The sequence below is a fragment of the Labeo rohita genome, chromosome 24 (assembly GCF_022985175.1).
Source record: "Labeo rohita strain BAU-BD-2019 chromosome 24, IGBB_LRoh.1.0, whole genome shotgun sequence".
In the NCBI taxonomy this organism is placed as follows: domain Eukaryota; kingdom Metazoa; phylum Chordata; class Actinopteri; order Cypriniformes; family Cyprinidae; genus Labeo; species Labeo rohita.
Window position 1 is genome coordinate 14,518,290 of NC_066892.1, and position 27,154 is coordinate 14,545,443.

A 27,154-nucleotide genomic window follows, 5' to 3' on the forward strand; every position below is an offset into this window, starting at 1 on the left:
TGGCGGTGAATGTAGTAAAGTGAACTTCTCCATGGTGCCATTTAATGCATTTTTGTTTTAATTTCTGCCATCGTTTTATATTTAGAATTAAGAACATATATGGCACGTTTGCATAAATTATCACTATAAACTTCAGTCGATACGCGCCTCACGTGTCAGAGCGTCACATATAGAATTACGTGTAAGTTTTTACACATCTATTCACGAAAATGGCCGATGAAACTGAATCAAAACCACTAAAGAGCTCTGAACCCTGCATGAACCGACACAAGCCAGCATCAAAGACAACTCAGGTAAGAAAAAGACTATTGAACACTGAACATGTCATTTTCATTTTTGGGTGAACTATCATTAAACAAATCAGATCATTTTTTAAAATGTGAAAGTAATTGGTTTTGTATGTACAGGACATTTCTCATCTGCTGGCCAGCATATTCAATGACATTTACACCACAGAGGTGATTGGTAGGGACGCTGTTTCTAATCTTAGCAAATCACGCAGAGGAAGCAACAGCTACCATCAAAAATATGTGGAAGAGCTACAGCAGGTGCCTCTATCTTCACAAAGACTTATATAAGTTTTTAATGTTTTTGAAACAAATTTTAGGACTTTATCGCTAGAAAGTTCAAAAGAACAGCATTTTTTTGAATAGAAAGCTTTTGTAATACTGTAAACTACTAAATTCTTATACAGACATTTTTTTGTATTTGTATTATCTAATCTATGATTGTTTAAAATTGAATTTTTATGATTTTATCAGGCACATTCTGAATACAACAGACGGATTCAGAACGCTGATGTGCTGGAGACACACATCATACAGGCCCGTCTGCAAGCTGCTGCAAAGGAGGAACATGATCACAACAGAATCATGGATGAAGTGGGTCAGGCCTACCATCAGCTGGGTCTTCCCCCAGGTAGGTTTCTAGTTATGTATTTAAACAACCATTATTTTTACCATTCACAATGTGTCGGTCAGTTAGTTAACAGTCTTATGACACGTAAACCCATGTAAACACTAGAATCCCCTATGTCTCCAAAGTTAAATCAGCCTTTAAGTGGTGTGTGGACAGTGAGCTTCTCAGGAGCAACAACTTAATTTGCCCTCTGGACTATACAACAGTGCACACCCCTGTTGTTAAAAGCCCAAAAGGTAATATTTTACTGAGCTATAAAGTAAAAACATCATCAAACAATCAAATTACGTATCATAATACTGTCATATTCCCAATTTTTACAGGCAAGGTCACACTAGGCTTTGCTGAGCCAACTATCTCCTATAATATGCACATTTGCACTGAACCACAGGATGATGGTTACAGCCCTCTCCCCCCACCTGCACATACGGCCCAGAGCCTGCTGGAACAATCAGAGGAGACACTCACGCTCCCTTCCTCTCCAGAGTCCAGCTCTATCAAGGGCACTGAGGTTTGCCTCGGAGCATTATTCCATTTTCCTCATATCAAAGGGAGTATAATGACCTTTATATATTTTTGTTACATTACAGCTTTCTTTCAAATTCTTTCAACACTTCAGGCCCCAGATCACATGATAATCAGTAGTTATGGGTAGTTCACATGTCCTGAGAAGCAGGTCAAAAGTTTACACACACCTTGCAGAATGTGCAAAATGTTAGTTATTTTACCAAAATAAGAGGGATCATACAAAATGCATGTTGTTTTTTATTTAGCACTGACCTGAATATATTTCACATAAAAGATGTTGTGCTGCATTGCACTGTGTTTCCTTCAGAAGCATCAATGTGTGTTTGTACCTTCCGAAATAGTTGCATATGAGTCCCTCAGTTGTCCTCAGTGTGAAAAGTAAATTTCAAAATCATACAGTCATTGTTGGAAAGGGTTCAAATGCACAAAAATGCTGAAAAAACAAAGAATTTGTGGGACCTGAATAATTTTTTCTGAACAGCAGACAGTTTAACTGTTCAAGATCATTCAGGTAACAACACAGTATAAAGAATCAAGTGTATGTAAACTTTTGAACGGTGTCATTTTTATAAATAATTAACTATTATTTTCTCCTGTGGACTATATGTAAATGTCTTTCATGTGAAAAATCTTATTCAGGTCAGTACTAAATAAAAAAATAACATGCATTTTGTATGATCCCTCTTATTTTGGTCAAATAATAAATATTTTGTACATCCTGCAGGGTGTATGTAAACTTTTGCACTATGTAAAATTGTTTACTTTTCCAATTTATCATCTCAAAAGCTAGGTTTGGTGCATAAGGCTTCTCGGACGGAAAAGCCCAGCGCTCAGAGTCGGGCAGAAGACAGGGCTTCCCTGCAGAAACACAAAGACCGCCATAAGTTCCTGCGCAACCCTCGCTTCCTGCTCCCAAATGCTCAGCGTGGGGGAAAATCTCTCATCATGCCAGGGAAGAGGCTGGAGAATGTGAGAAAGGACAGGAAAAACACTGGCAGAGAGAGGTGTGCCAATGATTTTTATTACAATATGTGTTTTCTTTGGAAAGATTATGCTTAGAGAGATACTGAATATTAATTTATTTGATGTATAATTTCTATAACCGCTATAAAAAGCTAGTATAGTATATAAATTAATTATTTTAAACCAGTTTCTCATTTTCCATTGGTCAACAAAAAAGTAACACACAGTGCCTTTAATTAATATCCTATCAAATTTAAAGCAAATAGATGTATAGACCGGTTTATGAATTTTCTTGTAATCCATATAAGCCTTGTCCTTTGTTGTTGTATTGTTTGCATTTTGGTCAGCTTTGTTCAGCCATTATTGCCATAATATTTGTGCAGCTTGGGTAGGGGAAATATGATACATATGAGCACTTAAAAAACAGATCACACCTTTTTGTCTGCCATTTATTATAAATGCTAACCTGCATGTGTTGTATATATTTCTTAAATAAATCTGAAAGCACAACATGGACTTGCAAACCAGTAAAGTGGATTATTCTGCGTGTATAATCAGCCAGGTAGACTATATAAGTTTTTATTGTCTTTTAATGGCCTAGGAGAGAATTACTTCATTACTGTTACTGTCTCACCCAGCTAAAATGTCTCTGGCCATTTAAATGAGGTTTTTCCATTCACAGCGGCCAGAAGAATCACAAGACTGTCAAAATTCCTCAGCTGATTCTTTGTGCATGTTGAGTCAATGAGCTATGTGCAGTTCCTGTTTTCTGCGTCTTGGCAGTCAACAACAGAACAAAAGATCCTGTTTGAATGATTTACTTTACAAAGTATAGCTGGGCTTAATTTCGTCTTAGTATACATAGAAAAATAACTATTCTGTTTATTTATTTGGGTATTAACTTCTTATAAGCTCATACACAGCAAATTAGTCACAAAATTCCCTTTGTGTCTTAAGTCCTGATCCCGCTCCTATCTTCACTGCGAATCCACCTGTGATTTTCTTCACTGACTACAGAATAGGACAAGTCTATGAGGTATAAAAGCACCTTATGTTTAATTTTGTTCCATTTGAATGAATTATTATGCTCGTATAACATTAAATGTATGACGTCACTGCATGTTTTTATTGACTAAATCAATAACGTTAGGTTTTTACTTTTTACTACATGACACCTAGTGTAAATGTTCGGTATGTTTTCCCTTCTCAGCCACTTCTGAATAGTGCCTTCTGTTTTCTGTAGACTGTGGTGGAGCTCAAAAACATGACCGCGACCAGCCGTCACATTCGAATGATTCCTCCAACCTCCCCACACTTCTCTGTTGGTTTGGGTACGTCTAAATAAAAAAGTACCTGTTGAACTCATGAAAGACTCATTTATGTTGGCAGAAGTTCCCTCTGGATGACTTGCATTGAAGCTGTTAGACCAGGGGTGCTCAACCCTGTTCCTGGAGATCTACCTTCCTGCAGAGTTCAGCTCCAACCCTGATCAAACACAAGCTGAATTAACTAATTAGGATCTGAAGGAGCACTTGATAATTACAGACAGGTGTATTTGATCAGGGTTGGAACTAAACTCTGCAGGAAGGGTGTTGTGCTCCTCCAATGTTACACGTTTTGTAGCAGTACTAGAGGAAGTGGCTCTGCCTTGGTCAGCGTATCACCAAGGTTATCAAAGTTCACTTCCAGAATAAAAATACAGAATTAAAGGGCTCTACACAATACCAGCTGAGGAATAAGGGTCTTATTTAGCAAAACAATCATCAATCATTCATTTTCTAAGAAAAATACAAATTTAAATGTTTTTGACCTCATACATTATGTAACTACGCACGTTTGATGTAGGCAGAAGTACCGACGCAGTGTTTACAATCAACCGTGCAAAGAAAGTCAAGTACCCTTTGCAAAAAAAGGTAAAACAACAATGTCGGACAGTTTTGAAGTTGGAGGAGAAAATGCCTTTTTTTAACCAAAGTACACAAAGACCTAACTGTGTGTGACTTTTCCAATTTGATTACGCAACGCGTGAAGATGTGTATGCGCAAAGCTAGTGCAGGATGAGCATTTGTGGTTAAAAAGTATATACAATTTTATTATTTTAAGACAATGACAGATAGTTTTGCTAGATAAGACCCTTATTCCTCGGCTGGGATCGTGTAGAGCCCTTTGAAGCTGCAATGAAACTGCAGTTTGGACCTTCAACCTGTTAATCCCCATTGAAGTACATTATATGAAGAAAATGTTTTCCTCAAAAAAACTAATTTCTTTGCGACTGAACAAAGAAAGACATGAACATCTTGGATGACATAGGGGCTGAGAAATTATCAGGTAATTTTAATTCTGGAAGTGAACTTCCCGTTTAATGTTAACTAAAACTAAAACCATAAAAAAACATCTTCATTACTTAAAGTAAACACTAAAATGAACGTGATAGTTTATCTGAAAGTGAAAATTCTGTCATCATTTACTCACCCTCGAGTTGTTCCAAAACTGTATGAGTTTCTTTCTTCTGTTGAACACAAAAGAAGATATTTTGAAGTATGTTCAAAACAGTTGCTGGTAGCCACTGACTTCCATAATATGGAAAAAATATATCATATATCTTCCTTTCTGTTTAATAGAAGAAAAAACTCATACAAGTTTGAAACAACATGAAGATGAGTGAATGATTAAAACATTTTTATTTCGGGCTGAACTATATATATATATATTTAACGCTTATTTTATCTAGTTGGATTTGTCATTTTTCACTTAGTTGAAGTTGAAGGAATTTCTTAATAACACTGGTATTTACCCTGCAGCTCAAGATGTCAGAATAGAGAAACAGCGACCTCTGTTGTTAAAAATGTGAAATAATTACTACCAGTGAATTTCTGTTTTGAGATCAACATAAGAAACTGTCTGACAAAACTTTATGTTTCACAGGCAGGTTTCCTGGTGAGGGAGGGATTGTCGCTCCTGGAATGAGTTGCCAGTATATGGTGCGTTTTGCTCCAGATTCTCTGGCTGACTATGAGGACGTTCTGGTTGTGGAGACGCAATTGCCATATCCTCTCATTATACCGATAGAGGCCCGCAGACCCCCTCCAATACTCAGTTGTGAGTCAAAATGAACTTAACTCTGTCAACATCTACATCTTAAAGTGATATTTCACATAAAAACAATAAACAACAGTTGAAAGTCAGTGGAGTCCAATGTTATCTGGACTCAACTGACTTTCAAAATATCTTAATTTGGCTTGTTTTGGTACTGACCAGTAATAAGGTATTCAAAGTTGAATCATTGCCTCTAATCTATAATTTTTGCCAGTGCCTGCTATCGTGGATTGTGGTTACTGCTTGGTGGGAGGGGTGAAGTTTATGGAGGTTTTATGTCGAAATGAAGGACTGAGTGCCGGAACGTTCTGTGTAATGCCTAAGAAACAGTGGCCTGCCTCAAGCCTTAGGGTAAGCAAGCAGATGTTGACATGAAATCTCATTCAGTTCATAGTTAAGATTCCTTTCTATGACAGTATTATTATTTATGATTTCGGGTAAATCTCATAAACTCTGCGGGTTTAAACAAACTATTGCATGCTTGAACTTACTTTTATCTGTACAGTTTAAATTGAGTACAAACATGATCCCAAGTGAAAATGAAATTTCACTTTATCGATTTTCAAAACGCATCTCATTGATCTTATTATAAACTATTAATTTTTCACATTTTTTAGCTCATAATTTTACATCAAAATGTCATAACTTGATAAAATGGGAGAATGGTGATGTACACCGAATTCTCCAATTATTTAGTCCTCTTTAAACATGGTCCGTTCATCCAATTAACAACCAATAGATCCAGGTCCCCACCCTTGTTGTATTGTATTGTGATTTAATTTTGTGTCTTATGATATTGTTAACTATCATGAGAGATAATTCTGTGTGTCTCAGTCTGCAGTGAAGTCTACTTTCGCAGAACAACCTCCCTTTGCCATCAGTCCCTCTATTTTCGGTCTTCACCCTGGACAGGCCACTGTCATAGAGGTGAGATGTTACTGACTGTAGAGCACACAAATCAAACCAACCTTATAACTTTTAGTCAGATTTACACAAAGTACTTAAATATCATCTTGAAGATTCCACATTACCTTATAAATTATATGCAGTTTTCACTACTTTGATTTGATTGACAACCTTGATCTTTATGAGATGCTAAAGCACACCATTCCCTGACTTTTTAGTGAGTGTAATTATGATAAATGGTGCTTAATTAAAAAGGGTGGTGGTTGGCAGAACAAAATTTTATCTGATCTTCTAAACACTTATCTTTTAAGATGCAGATTTTGTTGTGCATCACCTAAGCAACTTGCAAAGAAAGACACATGAATATGCTAATTGATGCACATTTTTAGATCTTGTGAATACAGTGTTTCACACAGTCTGATGATGCTCAGATTTGAATGACTTTCACTAATCTGTTATTGTGTGACTCTGTATGTTTGGATTTTTTTCTTTTATGTTTAGGTTGTGTTTTTCCCCACAACTGCTGAGACCTCTTCTCAGGACTTTACCATTGTCTGTGACAACTGCCAAGTGAAGGACATCACCCTTCAAGGTAGTGAAACAATTCTGCCAAACATAAGTAGTTTTTCTCTAAAATTTAAAGGTGAGATATCAGGAAAATCTGACATTTTCCATGTTTAAGTGCTATAATCGGGTCCCCGGTGCATCTACCAACCCAGAAAACGTGAAAAAACAAGCCACTCAGATTTTGCTCCCCTGTGATGTAGAAAGGGGATCTTATTATAATATTACTACTCCTTAATCTGCAAGTATGCACCCACGGCACTGCTTTTTTGTTTTTGCAAATGACAACGCTGTACCAGTTCTAACACCTTGCCGAAAGTTCAAGAAATGCATGTTATTTTTACTATTTAGAGTCCCAGCCTCAGAGGAGACAAGAGACCAGTGGATGTATCTGTTTATTTATTGTATATTATGCTGCTGCCACACATATCTAATATAAACCTGCGATTTCTTTCCCAGCTGTTTACCTTCACAGACCGACTGTCTCTGTAACTTGTGTGTTTTTAACATAAACTTGTGTGTATTTGACAGTTTAAGTGCAATAAGACATGAAAGAGAACTTAGTTTAGTACTCACATGCTGTGTTACAGCCTGCTTTTTGGTGCGTGCTTCGGATGTGTGCGCTCAGAAAGCCCTATATCAGAAGTTTAAACTAATAAACAAACATCTCCAGAAAGACATATGTGTACATGTTTCAGTTAATTTTCTCAGGTACAGGTCAGCTGATCACTGTGGAGCTGGTTTCAATATCAGGCGGAGAAGATCACCCTGAATTTGGGGAGCTGTGTGATATCACAGCTGACCATTATGTCAGATTCAACCTAACCAATCCACATTCCACTTTACAGAAGACTGTGGTCGTAAAAAACAATGCGTGAGTTACTTGCACACATCTGTGTGAACACAGAATAGCATGTATGGTAGATATTTACTGGTATGTTTGTAAATCATTATTTTGTTTATGTGCAGGCACTTGGAGCTCCCGTACCACTGGCAGATTGTGAAACCTAACCTTCAATGTCTGTTGCCTGAAGAGACTCCAGACCCCTCCAGGGTTCAGCATCATCTTGATACAGACAGTGTGTTCAGCATTACTCCGGTTATGGGGATCCTGAGCCCTGCACAAGAACATGAGTTCCTGCTCACATTTTGTCCAAAGAATGTATGTGCACTCACACATATAAACACACTAAAAACTAATACTATAGGGACATACAGTTGAAGTCAAAAGTTTACATACACCTTGCAGAATCTGCAAAATGTTAATTTTTTGACCAAAATAAGAGGGATTGTACAAAATGCATGTTATTTTTTATTTAGTACTGACCTGAATAAGATATTTCGCATAAAATATGTTTACATATAGTCCACAAGACAAAATAATAGTTGAATTTATAAAAATGACCCTGTTCAAATGCATTAAGAGCCAGGGGTTGAAAACTTTTGGAATTTTGAAGATCAGGGTAAATTTAACTTAGTTTGTCTTCTGGGGAATGTTAAGTATCTTCTGTAGCAGTGGTAAAAAAAAGGAAGATATTTAGACAAAATAAGAAAGATGTACACATCTTTATTCTGTTCAAAAGTTTACACCCCTGTCTCTTAATGCATCGTTTTTCCTTCTGGAGCATAAGTGAGCGTTTGATCCTTCTGTAATAGTTTTGAAAAGGGTTCAAGTACACAAAAACGCTGAAAAATCAAAGAATTTGTGGGACCTGAAGGTTTTTTCTGAAGAACAGTGGGCAGTTTAGCTATTCAGGAAAAACAAGGGACTCATGAACAACTATCACTAAACAAAAAAAGCACAGCTGTGGATCATTCAGGTAACAACACAATATTAAAATCAAGTGTATGTAAACTTTTGATCAGGGTCATTTTTATGAATTCAACTTTTGTGGACTATATGTAAATGTCTTTTTTATGTGAAATATCTTAATCAGGTCAGTACTAAATAAAAAATAACATGCATTTTTTATGATCCCCCTTATTTTGATAGAATAATTAACATTTTGCAGATTCTGCAGGATGAATGTAAAATTTGTTTTAAACTGTATATATAAAAAAACTAATAAAAATGACAAAAACACTGACTAAAACTTTAACTACAAATAAAATGTAAGTAAACTATAAAAATTATATTTGCGAAAACTATAATAGTTATTATATTGTACTATAATAACTTTCTGAACAGCTATTTTCTATCTGTCTCAGTTGAAAGACTACCACAGTGTCTGCCAGTTGGTGATCATGGATGTTCCCGATCCACCCAGAATCAGTGGTGATGGGTAAAATGAACTTTACTGTTCCACATTTTAATTTAAAAAGAAATTTAGATCAATATAAGATTTTTCAGTTTATAAGCACACATCATGTAGCAACTTCTGTGTGCTGATTTGCAGGACGTGTCTCAACTCAGCTCTCCATGTAAATGATGTGACCGTTTTAGAGGTTGAAGTGAAAGGTTCTGCTGAACCGTATAAGATCCTTCTTGAGCCATATGCTGTTTTAATACCTGGGGAGACCTACATACACAACACAATCCGCAAGAGATTCAAGGTAGAGGTCAAAATGACTCTGAACTTATTTCCTAATTCCCTAATTTGCATCCTAAAAGGTGTTTGAAGCTCAGACATGTGTATGTTTTGCGTGTGTGTGTGTGTGTGTTTTAGATGTGGAATCACAGCAAATCAGTCATTCACTTTGAATGGGAGCGTATTATTGACAGTCACATAATTGAAGTGGAGCCTTCTACAGGAGAAATAGGTCAGAGCATTGTAGTGTGTCAGTAAATTAATGTATGAACAAATAAATATACTGTTGAAAAGACTGGATCAAAATTGGCAGTAAAAATACATGCTGTTCTTTGGAGCTTTATATTCATCAAAGAATCCTGAAAAAAAAAGTATGACGGTTTCAACAAAAATATTAAGCAGCACGACTGTTTGCAACATTGAGTGAGTGCAAGTCTATTAATTAATAAACAAAGAAAATACATGATTTCTAACACGTGCTTGCTTACAGAGATGAACGAGTGTTTTGACATGGAGCTGGTGCTGACTGGAAGGAATCCGGGTCATTTTACCTCCACCCTGCAGTGTCACATTCAGCACCATCCTAAAACTATAGGACTGGTCATTGAGGTCACATTTAAGGTTTGAATTCCTTTTCCATTTAGTTATACTCAGTTTGTTGTGTGGAGGCCATCACAAATGTTCTCTGTTCTCATTTAAGTTCATTACTTTTAATATGGTGTCTCAGGGTCCGCATTGCGCAGTGAATGTGCCCGCTCTGGATTTTGGTTTGCTGGAAATAGGAAGTGAGAGCATCTCTACTATTGATATCACCAACAACAGCCTGCTAGATGCCCACTGGAGCCTAGAGGAACTGTCCCACACCCAGCCGCCCATCAAGGGCCTGGTACAACACCCCATTTATACGTCTTAGAAATCAAGTCAAAAGTTTTTCAACAGTAAGATTTTTAATGTTTTTTGTCTCTTCTGCTCACTAGGACTGCATTTTTTAATCCAAATTTTGAAATATTTTTACAATTTGAAATAACAGTTTTCTATTTAAATATATTTTAAAATGTAATTTATTCATGTGTTTTCAAAGCTGAATTTTTAGCATCATTACTAAAGTCACACGATCCTCCAGAAATCATTCTAAAATTCTGATTTGCTGCTCAAAAACATTATTATAATGCTGAAAACAGCTGAGTACAATTTTTCCAGGTTTCTATGATCAACAGAAAGTTCATAAAAAAGCATTTATCTGAAATAAAAATCTTTTGTAACATAATTAATGTCTTTATAATCACTTTTGATTAATTTAAAGCATCCTTGCTAAATAAAGTATTCATTTCTATAATTCCCCCCAGAAAAAAATATACAGACTTAAAGTTTTTGAATGGTATAGTGTATTATGTTACAAAAGATTTTAATTTCAGATAAATGCTGATCTTTGGATCTTTCTGTTAATTAAATAATCCTGAAAAGCATACTCAGCTATTTTAAATATTGATAATAATAACAATAAAAATGTGTCTTGAACAGCAAATCAGCATATTAGAATGATGAAGGATAATGTGACACTGAAAACTGCAGTAATGATACTGAAAATGTAGCTTTGATCACAGGAATAAATTACATTTTAAAATATATTCAAATTGAAAACAGCTATTTGAAATAGCAATAGTTTTGCAGTACTTTGGATCAAATAAATGCAGGCTTGGTTAGCAGAAAAGACTTCTTTAAAAAAACATTAAAAATCTTACTGTTCAAAAACTTTTGACTGGTAGTGTATATAGTGTGGATATTTTTTCAAAGCTGTTTTTGTATTTCTTTTTTGCATTTTTTGTGTTCAGGTGTATATAAGTCCAGATAAAGGTGTGCTGCCTGCTCTGGCATCCTGCAGTGTGGATGTGGTCTTCAAAGCCTTGTACTGCCAGCGTTTTGAGTCAGTCCTACAGCTTACTGTACTCAACGGCACTGGCTGGTGAGGAAACAAGTCATGTTGTGTCTAAACTACAAGAAGAGAATACTATGGAAATGTTACCTAATGAAAAACAGTTGTCTTTCATCACATTTGAGTAAAGGTGTGCATTCGTTTGTCTTCAGTCACCTCTCTGTACAAGCAGTCGTCCAGTCTCCTCAGGTGTGCTTGCTGAGTTGTGAGCTGGTGTTGACTGATCTGTATGTAGGCGTTCCACAGACAGGAAGTGTTACCCTGTTTAACCAAACACTACTGCCAGCCCACTTCACCTGGAGCAAGGTGAGATGGTTTACATAATGTTCTTCTCTCAAGATCTTGTTCGAAAAACCCAAGCTAGTGTTAATAGTTTGGAAAGAATGTGAAGTGATATTAAAATGTGATGTGGTCTCACAGAAAATAAAAAACTCATTTATGTTATGCAGATTTGCTTTTGCATACTATTTTATTGACTAGACATCAGTATTCCCAAAAAAAAGCCAAAATAATAAACATATTATAATGCCTGTCAGCCAGTCGAAAGAATACATTATTGTTGTGATATTGTACAAGTTAGACCAAGTATTATTTGTTTAGTCATTCATAGTGTTCTCTTCTTCTCAGCTCCAAGGTGCACAAGCTCATCTCTGCTCTGCAACCTTCAGCCCCTCTGCAGGCACTCTGGAGCCCAATGCCAAGACAGAAGTCTCTGTATCATTCACCGCTCACACTGTTGTATGTACTGCTACTGTAATACTGTAACACCCACAGCTTAAAGGGACAGTTCACCCAAAAATATTTACCGTTTGTCGTTCCAAACCCGTAAGACCTTTGTTCATCTTTGGAACACAAATTAAGATATTTTTGATGAAATCTGAGAGCTTTATTGACCCTGCATAGACAGCAATGTAACTGACACGTTCAAGGCCCAGAAAGGTATTAAGGCCATTGTTAAAATAGTCCATGTGACATCAGTGGTTCAACCGTAATTTTATGAAGCTACAAAAATATGTTTTGTGCGCAAAGAAAATACATCAATAAGGAACTATTCCTACAACTAAACATCTGTTGATAGTCAAGCTCCAGCGCAATGTATTTTTCCAAACATTGTTGTAAGTTTTTATGTTTTTAGGAGGAACTGACTAAAGTGGCTGCAGTATGTGAAGTTAAAGGAATGGAGAGTCCATTATTGCTGGGCTTCTTTTCTAAAGCAAAACCTCTCAGAGTGTCCTACTCACTGCCTTCTGACAGGTCAAACCACATTTACCTCATATTTACATTTCTGTGAACTTTGGTTAGTTATTTTATTAGCTTTTTTGTTTAAATCAAGACATGGTTGCAATATTATCTTCTTTTTTCACTGTTATATATTTAGTATTAATTCAAGGGATGCTGATCAACAACCAATCATGCTGGACTTCACTGAGCATGAGCCAGCTGTCATTGGCAAATCTATCAAACGGCAGTTGCTGATAACTAACGATACCGCTATTACTGCTCCGTTTACTGTTGAAGCAGAGTACTTTACTGGATACTGTCCTTCACAATTGGAGGAAAACTCTGAAAGGTAGAGTACATACTGTATCTTGATTCTGCTGTATTCTTTTTGTATTGATACAAAAATATTATTTAAAAAATGTATTAACTTCTAATGAACGTTTAGCCTAATATTGAGTTTGGGGTCTATAAGATTTTTTGAAAGGTGTCTCTTATGCTTACCAAGACTGCATTTATTGTAATATGAAATAAATATATTTTTTAAACAGTTATTGCGACTTTTTATCTCACAATTCTGACATATGTGTTCAAATCCCGACTCAAGGACCTTTCCTGATTCCCCCCACTTCGCTTCCTTCCAAAGACTGTTTTTTCTGCATTTGCTAATTTATATCTTGCAATTCTGACTTTTTTCTGAGAATTGTGAGATATAAAGTCCAATTTTGAGGGGGAAAAAACAAATTCTCACAACTGAGAGTTTACATCTCACAATTCTGACTTAATAACTCGCAATTGCATGTAAAGAAAAAAGTCACAAAAAAGTCTTTATTTCTCAGAATTGCGAGTGTATTTTTCAGAATTATGACTTTATTTCTCAGAATTGCAACTTTATTTCTCAGAATTGCGACTTTATTTCTTAGAATTGTGACTTTATTTCTCAGAATTATGACTTTATTTATCAGAATTACGACTTTATTTTCCAGAATTGCGACTTTATTTCTCAGATTTGTGACTTTATTTCTCAGAATTGACTTTATTTCTCAGATTTGTGACTTTATTTCTCAGAATTGCGACTTTATTTCTTAGAATTACGACTTTATTTTCCAGAATTGCGACTTTATATCTCGGAATTACGACTTTATTTCCCAAAATTGCGACTTTATTTCTCAGAATTGCGACTTTATTTCTCAGATTTGTGACTTTATTTCTCAGAATTGACTTTATTTCTCAGATTTGTGACTTTATTTCTCAGAATTGCGACTTTATTTCTCAGAATTACGACTATATTTTCCAGAATTGCGACTTTATTTCTCAGAATTACAACTTTATTTCTTAGAATAGCGAATTTATGTCTTGCAATTCTGACTTTATAATTTGCAATTGTGAGTTTATATCACACAAGTCAATTTTACGATTATATCTCACAATTCTGGCTTTATTACTTGCAATTGCAAGTTTATATCTCACAATTCTGAGAAAAAAGTCAGAATTGCAAAATATAAACTTGCAATTGCAAAAAAAAAGAAAAGTCAAAATTGTGGGATAAAAAGTCGCAGTTACCTTTTTTTATTTTTTATTCGGTGGCGGAAACAGGTTTAATGAGTAGAACAATATTTCTTTGAAATGATTAATCATTATAACTTTTTTTTTAATGATTTACAAATTGTTTAAAGCTTATTTTTTATAATGTATTTTATTTTATTTCTTCATTATTAAATACTATTTAAAACACTGTTTTACCTGACTCTTTGGCCTTTCTATTTCAGAAGCAGTGCACCTCTTCACTCCATCCAGGCCAAAAAAATACAGCAGAAAGCATATGATGGTTGGTGGAACCTCTTCTTTTGTGTTCTTCAATATCAGTGAAACATCAAAGTCCAAAACACATTTCTTTCTTTACTTCCAGAATTTGTGAACTGTCTTCTTTCCCATGGAAGAGGTGCAGGTTTCTTTGTTGAACCGAACAGTGGGATGCTCGGCCCATTTGAGACTCAAACCATCGATATCACAGCTTTCACCAATATGTGGGGAGATTATCAAGACAATCTTATATGCAAAGTATGTCAGAAAACAATCAAACGCCTCATTTCATTATCAATATTTGACTTTCTCAACAAATTCAGCAAATTCTGACTTTTCTTTCAGGTTGGAGATCTAGATCCAACTCCCATTCCTATCTGGATGTCTGTAAGGGGATGTCCAATTTACTTTCAGATGATTGGACCACAGCCTGACAACCAGAACCAGGGTCCAATTATACGGTCAGTGTACTTACAGGATACCTCAGTTTACATGCAAAAACTATTCTTTGATATTTACCATTGACAGGTTTGGAAGCCATGTTTCTGGAGGAGACACCGTGTCACGTTCTTTACGGCTCATCAACACCAGTCCGTATGGTGAGCCATTAACAAATGTACAAACATCAAGTTTACAAAAGCACATACATCACGTAATTTTCTGAAACCTCACAGATATCCGTATGGATTGGGTGACATACAACTTGGAGGTTGGTGATAGCAAGTTGATAGATCTGTTGGTTGCATGTGGAGAACCCTTTCCGCTGAAGGATGCTGATGGCAATGAGATTCTTGGAGGGCTGGACTCATCCGTCATGTTCCCATCCACATGGGATGACAGCCACACCCCTAGCAGAGAAGGAACAAGCTCAACTTTCATGACCCAATCTGTGAGTCTAGGCTTAGTTTTCATGTCAATATCCCAAAACTATCCCAAAAAGTACACTTTTTTCTTCTGTTTTGTAGGATGATTTTGGAGAGAATGAGGAAGAATGTGATGGAGAGGAGGGCAGAAGCCCTTCTAGGTCTCTGGCTCCAGTGAAGAAGCTGTTCTCTGTGTTTCTGAAGCCTCATGAAGGGAACGTGTCTGACTACCCATACTGCATCACTCCACAGCAAACCGTAGGTTATGGGAATCAGCACTGGTCCAAGTCTCCATTAGGATCTGTTTTATTTCCACCTTTGGGTGTAGAACTTTAATAATGAGAAGTTATAATAGGGAAATTTTTTTTTAAAGAGACAGTTCACCCAAATATGAAAATTTTGTTATTGATTTCTCACCCTCATGTTGTTCCAAACTCGTAAGACCTTCATAAACTCCAAAACACAAATTCCAAGAAGTCCAAGAGCTTTCTGACCCTGCATAGACAGCAACACAACCGACACGTTCAAGGCCCAGAAAGGTGGTATGGACATCGTATATAATCAGTGGTTCAACCTTAATTTTATGAGCTACAAGAATACTTTTGTGTTAGTCTTCGATGCACATTCAGGAGAGTATTCTTTGCGTACAAAAGGTATTCTCATCATAAAAGTATGGTTGAACCACTGATGTCACATGGATTATTTTAACCGTGTCCTTACTACCTTTCTGGGCCTTGAATGTTGTAGTTGCATTGCTGTCTGTGCAGGGTCAGAAAGCTCTCGAATTTCATCAAAAATATCTTAATTTGTGTTCCAAATATCAACGAAGGTCTTACAGGTTTGGAACAACATGAGGGTGAGCAATTAATGAAAGAATTTGCATTTTTGAGTGAACTATCCCTTTAATATGTACTTTAAATACAGGTAGTTCCAGCAGGGGGCAGCAGCACCATTCATGTGTCTTTTACCCCTCTGATCCTGTCATGTTCAACCAATCAAAGATGTATGGGTTATGCTTTGGGTTTCATGAACCTGGACTCTAAGGTATGTTAATCTAAGCTCACCATATAAATACTACATTGCGCCACATTCACAATCTCTTTCAAAAATGAAAAATAGAAGTTTTACGGTCAAAGTAATGTCATATCACTGTTATTTATCTTGTAGCTTGCATCATTGACTCCAGGCAAAGTGGAGAGAGCCCAGGGCTATGAACTAGAACCTTTGAGGTTGGACATGCAGGCTAATGTAAAACCTGCCATGTGAGTTACAAATGTGTTTTATTCATGTAGCAGCTACTTACTGATGCCCTGCAAGTCTAAAAATCTTTAAATTGCTAAATCTTTCAATGTGCTTCTATCACAAGCATTTCATGTGAGTAAATAAGTACATTATGTATAAACAACTGTTAATCAGTATGTGTGTGTGTGTGTGTTAGTTTGTCAGTGCAGATGGTAGAAGATACAGATGTACTGGAATTCACAGCAGCTGCCAGTGATACACTAGACACAGCATCACACACACAGGTGGCCTTCAAACAAACAATACAGTTGAGGTCAAAAGTTTGCAGAATCTGCAAAATGTTAATTGTGTTACCAAAATAAGAGGGATCATACAAAATGCATGTTATTTTTTATTTAGTACTGACCTAAAGAAGATATTTCACATAAAAGATGTTTAAAATATAGTCCACAAGAGAAAATTTATAAAGTTGAATTTTTTAAAAAATGACTTTGTTCAAAAATTTACATACATTTGATTCTTGATACTTTGTTGTTACCTGAATGATCCACAGCTGTGTTTTTTATGTTTAGTGATAGTTGTTCATGAGTCCCTTGTTTGTCCTGAACAGTTAAACTGCCTTCTGTTCTTCAGAAAAATCCTTCAGGTCCCACAAATTCTTTGATTTTTCAGCATTTTTGTGTATTTGAACCCTTTCCAACAATGACTGTATGATTTTGAGATCTTTTCACACTGAGGACAACTGAGGGACTCGTATGCAACTATTACAGAAGGTTCAAACACTCACTGATGCTTCAGAAGGAAACACAGTGCATTAAGAGCTGGGGGGGTGAAAACTTTTGAAGATCAGGGGAAATTTACTTTATTTTGTCTTCTGGGAAGCATGTAAGTATCTTCTGTAGCTTCTGAAGGGCAGTACTAAATGAAAAAAATATGATATTTAGGCAAAATAAGAAAAATGTACACATCTTTATTCTGTTCAAAAGTTTTCACCCCCCCGGCTCTTAATGCATCGTGTTTCCTTCTGAAGCATCAGTGAGTGTTTGAGCCTTCTGTAATAGTTGCATATGAGTCCCTCAGTTGTCCTCAGTGTGAAAAGATGGATCTAAAAATCATACATTCATTGTTGGAACGGGTTCAAATGCAAAAAAAAAATGCTGAAAAAAACAATTTGTGGTACCAGAAGGATTTTTCTGAAGAACAATAGGCAGTTTAACTGTTAAAGACAAACAAGGGACTCATAAACAACTATCACTAAACAAAAAAGCAGAACAAAAACACAGCTGTGAGTCATTCAGGTAACAACACAGTATTAAGAATCAAGTGTATGTAAACTTTTGAACAGGGTCATTTTTATAAATTCAGCTATTTTCTCTTGTGGACAATAAGTAAATGTCTTTTATGTGAAATATCTTATTCAGGTCAGTGCTAAATAAAAAAATAACATGCATTTTGCATGATCCCTCTTATTTTGCCAATATAATTAACATTTAGCAGATAGCATGTTTTGTATTTCCATTTGGGCTGTAGAAGGAATCCAGGATAACGCGGACGTTCCAGCTCAAGAACAATACGGATATGGCCTTGAGTTTCAGACTGAGCACACACCCTCCATTCTCAGTACTGCTGCCCCGACAGAGCCTTAAACTGATCAGCAGCTCACCCTCTCACAGACACACAACAGGACTCTCTGGACCAGGAGACGAACAAACATCACTTCTGTTACAGCCTAAACACTTAATGCAGGTCATACTGTTTCCCTACTCGTTCTTTTTTGTTTTGTCCCTATAGGACTCTCTGCTAAATCTATGCTATTTGTCAATCTGACACAGACGTGATATAGATAATCTTTTACATTTGCAGGTTAAGGTGGCTTTCCATAATTCAGCTTCACTCCTGACCTGTCTGAATGAACCATGTGAGGAATCAGATGCTCAGCCTTCTGCTACTCTTCTGTGCAACGATGCTGGAGAAAGGACACTACGGTTTCAGCAGAGTTTGACCATTCTGTACAGCAATAACAGCATACAGGTGTGTACACAGGCACCCTTTAGATGGTTAAAAATAAGACCATCTTGTCCCCATCTTGTGGAAATCATTTTGTCCTGGTGGACAAATAGCCTCATTCAAACAAGTATTTACACTGGGAAAAGTAATTATGTCAGATCTGAACTTCTTGTATTGAATATTTCTGATAATCTACACATCCTTTTTAAAGTTTAGAGTCAATAAGAATTTTTTCTTTATATCTTTTTCTTGGAGCTTTTGTTGCCAAGTAAGCAGATACTCTTGTCTGTTTCAGACAGTGTCCCTTTGCGCTAATCTGGCATTGCCGACGCTGCAGCTGTCCAGTTCCGCTGTGGATTTTGGCACCTGTTTTGTCGGACAAACAACTGTCAAAGAGGTCTACCTCTATAATAGAGGTGGCTCCTGTAGCTACTGGACTGCACTTGCAGGTGAAAAGCTTTGGCTTTGGACGAAGCAGCTGTGTATTGATCATGTAGTTGCATTAGCATTGACAAGTTTGCCGTAACAACATATAGTAACTGTGTTTTATCATCTAATCTTTACAATAATGATAATTACTTTGTATCTAGTTGAACTCATGTTTTGTGTTTAGATGCTAAAGGTGGCAGTGAAGTTTTCAGGGTGAGTCCAGACTCTGGTGTGTTGAAACCTCTTGGAGATCCACCATCCTGTAAGCAGTTGCTGCAGATCAGCTTCACTGCAAGGTACAGTCCTCCTGACCTGAAACACACACAACCAATCGCAACAAATGTAGAAAAGACTTAAAGGGATAGTTCACCAAAAAATAAAAATTCCCCCATGATTTATTCACCCTTAAGCCATCCTAAATGTATATGACTTTATTCTTTCATATGAATACAATCAGAGTTATATTTAAAAATGTCCTGGCTCTTTCAAGCTTTATAATGGCAGTAAATGGGTGTTGAGATTTTGAAGTCCAATAAAGTGCATCCATCATAAAAAGTACTCCACACAGCTCCAGGGGGGTTAATAAAGGCATTCTGAAGCTAATCGATGTGTTTGTGTTAGAAAAAATGTCTATATTTACAACTTTATAAACCATATACTCATTGTACACACGTAAATGAGACAGTGGCGTCTAGTGGATGACGTAGGACTTATGTGTAGCATAAGCTCTGGTGAGAATATGCTAGTCTTGCCAAAACCAAATTTTATTTACAGCAAAGAAAAAAAAAAGTCTATTCGTGTTACATTGAAATCTCAGACATTTTTCTTCACAAATCCTCGTTTTGTACTTCTAAATCGTGATTTATAATTGTCACTTCTCACCAGAGCTTACGCTACACCTATCCGCTGGAACGCCACTCTTTTGTGAACACGTACAAGAGTTAGCGGAAGCTTGATATTATGGTTTATAAAGTTGTAAATATGAATATTTTTCTTACACAAACGCATTGATTCATTTCATAAGACCTTTATTATCCCCCAGAGCCATGTGGAGTATTTTCATGATGAATTGATGCACTTTCTTGAACTTCAAAATTTCAACACCCATTCACTGCCATAATAAATCTTGCAAGAGCCGGGACATTTTTTTAATATAACTCTGATTGTATTTATCTGAATAACGAAAGTCATCTACACCTAGGATGGCTTGAGGGTGAGTAAATAATGAGTAATCTTCATTTTTGGGTGAACTATTCCTTTAATTCAAGAATTGAGTACTAAAATTATATAACTGCAATAGATTAATAACTTTCAGGTTGAGTTTGAAGTTCAAAGTTCAAGAAACTGTACTATACTATATTACTGTACATGTTTTCTGTAGTTTTCTGTAACTTTAAACTAATAGTTTTTTCCCTGTAGTGAGCAGGAAACGTTCCAGACAATTATTACAGTGCAAGGGGTTTTTGGAGAAACACCACTTGTTCTGAAGATCAGCGGAAGTGGATCATTTGATGAGAGTTTTATGTCTTCAAAATCTGACACCTGATAAAACAACACAAACAGTATATAAGACTGAAGAACTGAAATATATATATCTCTCTCTTTGTATAGACATTCATTAGTTTGATTAGACACTGATCTCTGATACTTCAAATATTGTATTTGTGAAAGTTTTATTCCTTTAATTCTAAAAATTAAAGATCAACATAAGAACATTTTAAATGGCCTAGTGTATGTTTGTGATTAGAGTATCAAAGATCAATTTGTAGTTAAACATTGACTTCACGCATACAGTACTCTTCAAAAGTTTGGGGTCAGAAGTGTTTTTAAAATGCTTTTAATGCTCATCAAGGCTGCATTTAATTGATACAGTAAAAACAGTAATATTGAAAAATATTATTACAATTTAAAATGGCTATTGATCTATTTTAAAGGAGAAGTCCACTTGCAAAACAAAGATTCACATATAATTTACTCACCCCCTTGTCATCCAAGATGTTCATGTCTTTGTTCAGTCATAAAGAAATTATGTTTTTTGAGGAAAACATTTCAGCATTTTTCTCCATATAATGGACTGAAATGGTTCCCCGATTTTGAACTTCCAAAATGCATGTTTAAATGCAGCTTCAAACAGTTCTAAATGCGGTTGTAAACGATCCCAGCCAAGGAAGAAGGGTCTTATCTAGCAAAATGATCGGTTATTTTCATTAAAAAAAATACAATTTAAATACTTTTTAATCTCAAACACTCATCTTGTCTGTGTATTCTGGCTCAAGACAGTTAGGGTATGTTGAAAAACTCCAATCGTATTTTCTCCCTCAACTTCAAAAATCATTTCAAAATCATCCTACATTGCTGCAGAAGTACCGACCCAGTCTTTGCAAAGTGAGCATGCAAAGAAGATCAAACACCCTTAACAAAAAGGTAAAACAGAGATATAGGATGATTTTTGAAGTGTTGAAAGGGAGAACATGAGATGGGAGTTTTTCCACATACCCTAACTGTCAAGAACAGGAACAAAAACAGTCCAGGCAGAGTAAGACAAGACAAGCATTTGGCATTAAAACGTATATAAATTGTATTATTTTTATTAAAATAACCAATCATTTCGCTAGATAAGACCCTTCTTTCTTGGCTGGGATCGTTTGAAGCCGCATTTAAGGACTCAAATACGGTACTGACAACTGTATTCTGTTGCTGTGTGAACATGGCCTTTGATGAATAGAACGTTCAAAAGAACAGCATTTATTTAAAACAGAAATCTTTTGTAACATTATAAGTGCTTCACTGTTACTTTTAACCAATTTAATGCATCCTTGCTGAATGAAAGTATTAACTTCTTTAAAAAAAACATCTTACTGACCCCAAACCTTTGAAAGGTATTATCTAGCTTTTAAACAAGTTTCATACATGATCATTTTTATTCTAACAAATGAGATACATTATAAACATTTGGTAATTACACTGGTTCTCAAAAACATTTTCTTTCTAAAATTCGGAGTTTTTTCATATCAGAAGGAAAGACCAGATCAGATTAATGTCACAAATTAAATCGATAAGAGCTGTTACTCCGATTGCTCTTACAGATACAAGCATGTCTGTTTCAATGATCTGTTATCACAGTTGAAATGCAAGGCACTTTAAAGAGAGATCTGAATCTTCTGAAGGTTGAACATCCTCTAAACAAGTAAGGCAAACACCCACTGATATGCACTACATAAGAAGTGTGCTCTCTCTGCCTGGGTTTACAGTTAGACTTCTAGCAGCTTGATTAAAAAGAATTTGTGACGGTTAGTTTCTCTGCGTGTCATCAGGACATTTGCATCTTGGGATTTTGCGCCAGGGCTTTCATCACTGGCCAGGATACTCGAAAACTGCAGCTGCTCCCATTCCAGTCCCAATGCACATGGACACCACGCCATACCCTCTGCAATAAAAAACACAACACTGTAAATGGGAAAAGCACTCAAAATCTTTTACTATACGATATTTAATGTGTGCGTTCACCTCTTGCGTCTGCGTTTGAGCTCATTGAGCAAAGTCACGACCTGTCGAGCACCAGTGCACCCCAGTGGATGACCAAGAGCAATGGCTCCTCCATTAGGATTCACTTTTTCCATAGGAATGCCCAGTTTTTCCACACAATACACAGCCTAGGAATATTGTGAATAAGTTGCTTGTATGAATAAAATCAAACTACTGAAACAACTTGGGCAAATCCAAGAAAATCCAATCAGTCACCTGACTGGCGAATGCTTCGTTGATCTCAAACACATCAATATCATCCACAGTCAGCCCTGAATGAGCAAATGCAATAACACGGCTCATTTACAACCATTATTTTGAAATAATGAAAATGGAAAATCTATTTCAATATATTTTTAAGCATGAAATATAAAAGGCTCATATGCGCATAGAGGTACAGTAACAGCAGCTGTACTCTCACCAGCTTGGTTGAGGGCTTCTGGGATGGCATAGGCTGGACCGATGCCCATTATGTCTGGTGGAACACCCACCACAGCGCTCGCCCTCAGGATCCCAAAAACAGGAAGTCCTAGTCTTTCCACCGTGGATCTCCGGCCAATTAGCACCGCTGCTGCGCCATCACTCACCTGACTGGCATTACCTGCAATGAGAATGAAAGATTTGAGTTATGGAATTTAACCTCTAAATTATTACAAAAATAAATAAAATAAAAAATCTGCATATGCACACCAGCTGTGGTGCTTCCGTTTTCCTTAAATGCTGGTCGCAGTTTGGCAAGGCCTTCATAGGTAGTCCCAGGCCGGATCCCATCATCCTTTGTGACAGTAATAGTGCGCTCAGTACCGTTTTCATCCACAAATTTAGTAGTGACTGGTGTGATCTCTTGATCAAACAAGCCGTTTTTCTGCGCCATTGCAGCCCTAGTGTTATAAAAGTCCACAAATAATAGTACTTTGAGTTGCTTTAAAGGAGAAGTTCACTTCCAGAACAAAAATTTACAGATAATTTACTAACCCCACTTGTCATCCAAGATGTTCATGTCTTTCTTTCTTTATTCATAAAGAAATTCTGTTTCTTGAGGAAAACATTCCAGAATTTCTCTCCATATAGTGGACTTCTATGGTGACCCCAAGTTTGAACTTGATGCCTTTTAAATGCAACTTCAGGTGGCTCTGAATGATCCCAGCTGAGGAAGAAATGTCTTATCTAGCGAAACGATCTGTCATTTTCGATTGACAAATTGACAATTTATATACTTTTTAACCTCAAATGCTCGTCTTGTCTCGTCTCTGCAATGCGTGTGCGTAGTCTGTGTAATCCGGGTCAATACAGTTAGGGTATGTCGAAAAACTCCCGTCTCATTTTCTTCTCCCTAAAATCACCCTGCATTGCTGTTTTACCTTTTTTTTTGTAAAGGGCTTTGATGTTCTTTGCATGTTCACATGTAAACACTGGGTCAGTACTTCTGCAGCAATGTAGGACGATTTTGAAGTTGGGGAAGAAAAGGTCATGGGAGTTTTTCGACATACCATAACTGTTTTGACAGTACTGACCCGGAAAAAAATTGAGTTCAGGTAGACTTAGACAAGACAAGTGTTTGAGGTTAAAAAGTATATAAATTGTCAATTTTCTTCGAAAATCGTTTTGCTAGATAAGACCTTTCTTCCTCAGCTGGGATTGTTTAGAGCCCTTTGAAGCTGCATTTAAACTGCGTTTTGGAAGTTCAAACTTGGGGGCACCATTTTTTTTAAGACTTAATTTTGGCATTTTGGCACTTATTTTTTAAGGGGACAGGATAGCAATGACAGGAAACAAAGTGGGAGAGAAAGAGGGGGGTGGGATCGGGAAAAGGTCCACGAGCTGGAACTCAAACTCGGGACACTGGGAGCGCAACGGTGCTACATGTTGGCGCGCTGCCCACAAGGCTATTGGGGCCGACAAACTTGGGGGCACCACTGAAGTCCATTATATGGAGCTAATTCCTAAAATTTTTCCTTCAAGAAACATAATTTCTTATCGACTGAAGAAAGACACAAACATCTTGGATGACAAGGGGGTGAGTAAATTATCTGTAAATGTTTGTTTTGGAAGTGAACTTCTCCTTTGAGTGCATTTTTGTAACAACTAGAATGTGTAAAGTATCCAATTCATCAGTGAACCTACTTTTGTTGGGAACTGAGAGCAAAGCGGTCCTGTTTTTCCCTAGTGACGCCAAATCTCTCAGCAACGTTCTCTGAGGTTATTCTGAAGGAAAACAGAAAAGAATAAAATGTAAAGATTAAAAATGCATAGAGTACAAAAGAAATAACATGCATACCCCATGGGAATGATGCAGTCTCTGGCTTTCTCATTGTCCATCAGTCGGGGACTGATGTCTCCTGGGTTATTTGGTGTACGAAGAGACATGCTCTCCACACTGGCATAAAAAAACAAGGAAAAAGAGATGAGCTATAAGACTCAGATTCAAGTAGCTTTACAGGCTTGTTCAGGAATGTTCTCTGTATAGTGGACTTTTATGGTGCCTGTGAGTTTGAAACCCAAAATTCATTTTAAATGCAGCTTTAAAGGTCTCTAAACGATCCCAGCCGAGGAAGAAAGGTCTTATCTAGCGAAACGATTAGTTATTTTCTAAAAAATGTACAATTTATTTACTTTTTAACCTCAAATGCTTATCTTGTCTAGCTCTGCGTGAACTCTGTGCATTCCGGGTCAATACAGTTAGGGCATGTAGAAAAACTCCCATCTCATTTTCTCCTCCAACTTCAAAATCGTCCTACATCGCTGCAGAAGTACCGACCCAGTGTTTACAAAGTGAACGTGCAAGAAGGGTCAAACACCCTTTACAAAAAAAAAGGTAAAACAACGATGTAGGACAATTTTGAATTTGGAGGAGAAAATGAGATGGGAGTTTTTCAACATACCCTAACTGTCTTGAACCGGAACACACAGAGTTTACGCAGAGCTAGACAAAATGAGCGTTTGAGGTAAAAGAATATAAATAGTAAAAAAATAAATAAAAATAACGATCGTTTTAGAGCACGTTGAAGCTGCATTGAAACTTAATTTTGGAAGTTTAAACTCACAGGCACCAAAGAAGTCCACTATATGGATAAAAATCCGATTTTTTTCCTAAAAAACAATTTCTTTGACTGAAAAAAGAAAAACATAAACATCTTGGTTGACAAAGAATTGAGTAAATTATCTGTAAATTTTTGTTGTGGAAATGAATTTCTCCTTTAACTTAAAATCTTCAAGTAAATACGAAGTCTAATAAACGGTTTCACTTCAATTACTGAAATTATTAATTACAAATGTAGCATACTAACCCACAGGCAAGTCCCAGGTCATATGAACCTCCTCTGATTCCACCTTAAAACAGACAAAAAGCCTGTTTTAACAATAATCTTGTATTTTCTTATGGTGCGGCCCAAACGGGCCATTTTACAGGTTAATGTATAATTCTTACCTGCAATATTAAAAAGTGCTTGTAGTCCAGAAGAGCACTGCCTGTTTACAGTGTAGACGGGTACAGACTCGGGAAAGCCACTGAAAGATAAAGAAAATCTTGTATTTTGCAGCCAATTCATATGATTAGCAAAATTTTTAATTATTATTCAATTCATTACATATTTCACCTAAAAAAATGTGCGACTCGAGCCATCAGTGCACCTGCACCAGGTTGCAGCACATTACCTGAAAAACAGCATTAAGTGTTTATTAATAATAAAGCCAAAAATGAAAATTTGCTGCACATTTACTCACCCTCAGGCCATCCAAAATATAGATGAGTGTGTAAAAGATGGATTTGTTTATGAGAAACACATCTTGTTGCTTCACAAGATGGTAACTAATGGACTGGAGTTGTATGAATTATGGATTATTGTGATTCTGACGGCACCCATTCACTGCAGAGGATCAACTGGTAATGCGGAATTTCTCCAAATCTGTTCTGATGAAGAAACTCATCTACATCTTGAATGTAGGGTGAGTAAATTTTCAGCAAATATTAATTTTTTGGTGAACTATTCCTTTACTGTTAATCACTCTTCATATATGATTGTCATTCATATTGTTGTGTTTTAGTGCATCTCATAATGTTTTGGTCAGGCTAGCTGTGATTTGACTTACCAACACACACATCCCCTAGTAAAGAGGGTCTCAGTCCCAGATCCTTCAGGACTGTACTCATCACAGTACTAAGAAGCTCATCTGGGGTAGTGTCCTAAAATAAAACAGACACAATTAAATAGAGAATACTGCAAACTGTCGATTGTCCTATTGACCGAATATCCCACCTTAAAGGACCCTCTTTTCGCTCGGCCGATGGCAGTTCGTAGTCCATGAACCACAACGATATCGTTTGGATCTGCAGCTGAAGCGCTGCACTGCCTCATTCCCACACGAGCATTTGACGACAGATGTCCCGACAAAACCTGCACTCTTTGCATTTTTGATGTCAAAAATGTGGGCACGAAAAGAGTAAAAGGATAACCGTTTACTGAGATATACACAAATACTTATCAGAGACTGATGTATGAACTATGCTCTACATTTCTGATGATGTTTCCTGGTGAACCTTGCTTCTCTGGTCAGACTGCACATCATTGGCTAGAGCGTTCTGACGTCATCGCATGGCTTTATGGGGAATGAAGTACCTTTTTCCTCGGTAT

At 36.6% G+C, this 27,154-nt stretch overlaps 2 protein-coding genes across 3 annotated transcripts; one reads left to right on the top strand and one right to left on the bottom strand.

The window, feature by feature from the left end:
• Positions 1–20,621, top strand: dlec1 (DLEC1 cilia and flagella associated protein). Of its 2 annotated transcripts, none has more exons than XR_007825602.1 (38): positions 1–293; positions 408–548; positions 762–918; positions 1,044–1,154; positions 1,242–1,429; positions 2,233–2,450; positions 3,367–3,445; positions 3,653–3,740; positions 5,335–5,508; positions 5,720–5,856; positions 6,340–6,432; positions 6,913–7,003; positions 7,687–7,849; positions 7,945–8,137; positions 9,184–9,257; positions 9,372–9,528; positions 9,642–9,735; positions 9,994–10,124; positions 10,231–10,389; positions 11,336–11,466; positions 11,589–11,742; positions 12,064–12,174; positions 12,572–12,690; positions 12,815–13,006; positions 14,424–14,482; positions 14,564–14,715; positions 14,803–14,918; positions 14,986–15,056; positions 15,132–15,346; positions 15,423–15,578; positions 16,245–16,364; positions 16,488–16,582; positions 16,759–16,846; positions 18,093–18,308; positions 18,426–18,593; positions 18,869–19,018; positions 19,183–19,294; positions 20,418–20,556. XR_007825602.1 is itself a non-coding variant. In XM_051097637.1 (38 exons), exons 1-38 carry the CDS (start codon positions 210–212, stop codon positions 20,542–20,544), a joined length of 5,088 nt encoding a protein of 1,695 aa, XP_050953594.1. In that variant the 5' UTR covers positions 1–209; the 3' UTR covers positions 20,545–20,621. The 2 variants fall into 2 exon arrangements, 1 of the variants encoding a protein (XP_050953594.1); XM_051097637.1 differs by having other exon boundaries at positions 18,865–19,018; positions 20,418–20,621.
• A 33-nt stretch (positions 20,622–20,654) lies between these two features.
• Positions 20,655–27,075, bottom strand: acaa1 (acetyl-CoA acyltransferase 1). The gene is made up of 12 exons (XM_051097640.1): positions 26,780–27,075; positions 26,613–26,706; positions 26,120–26,177; positions 25,951–26,030; positions 25,811–25,853; positions 24,802–24,900; positions 24,648–24,728; positions 23,214–23,404; positions 22,945–23,124; positions 22,740–22,795; positions 22,506–22,651; positions 20,655–22,425 (listed from the first exon to the last, which is right to left on the bottom strand). The coding sequence occupies exons 1-12, from the start codon at positions 26,930–26,932 to the stop codon at positions 22,350–22,352; spliced, it is 1,257 nt and encodes a 418-aa protein (XP_050953597.1). The 5' UTR covers positions 26,933–27,075; the 3' UTR covers positions 20,655–22,349.
• Between the last annotated feature and the right edge of the window lie 79 nt (positions 27,076–27,154).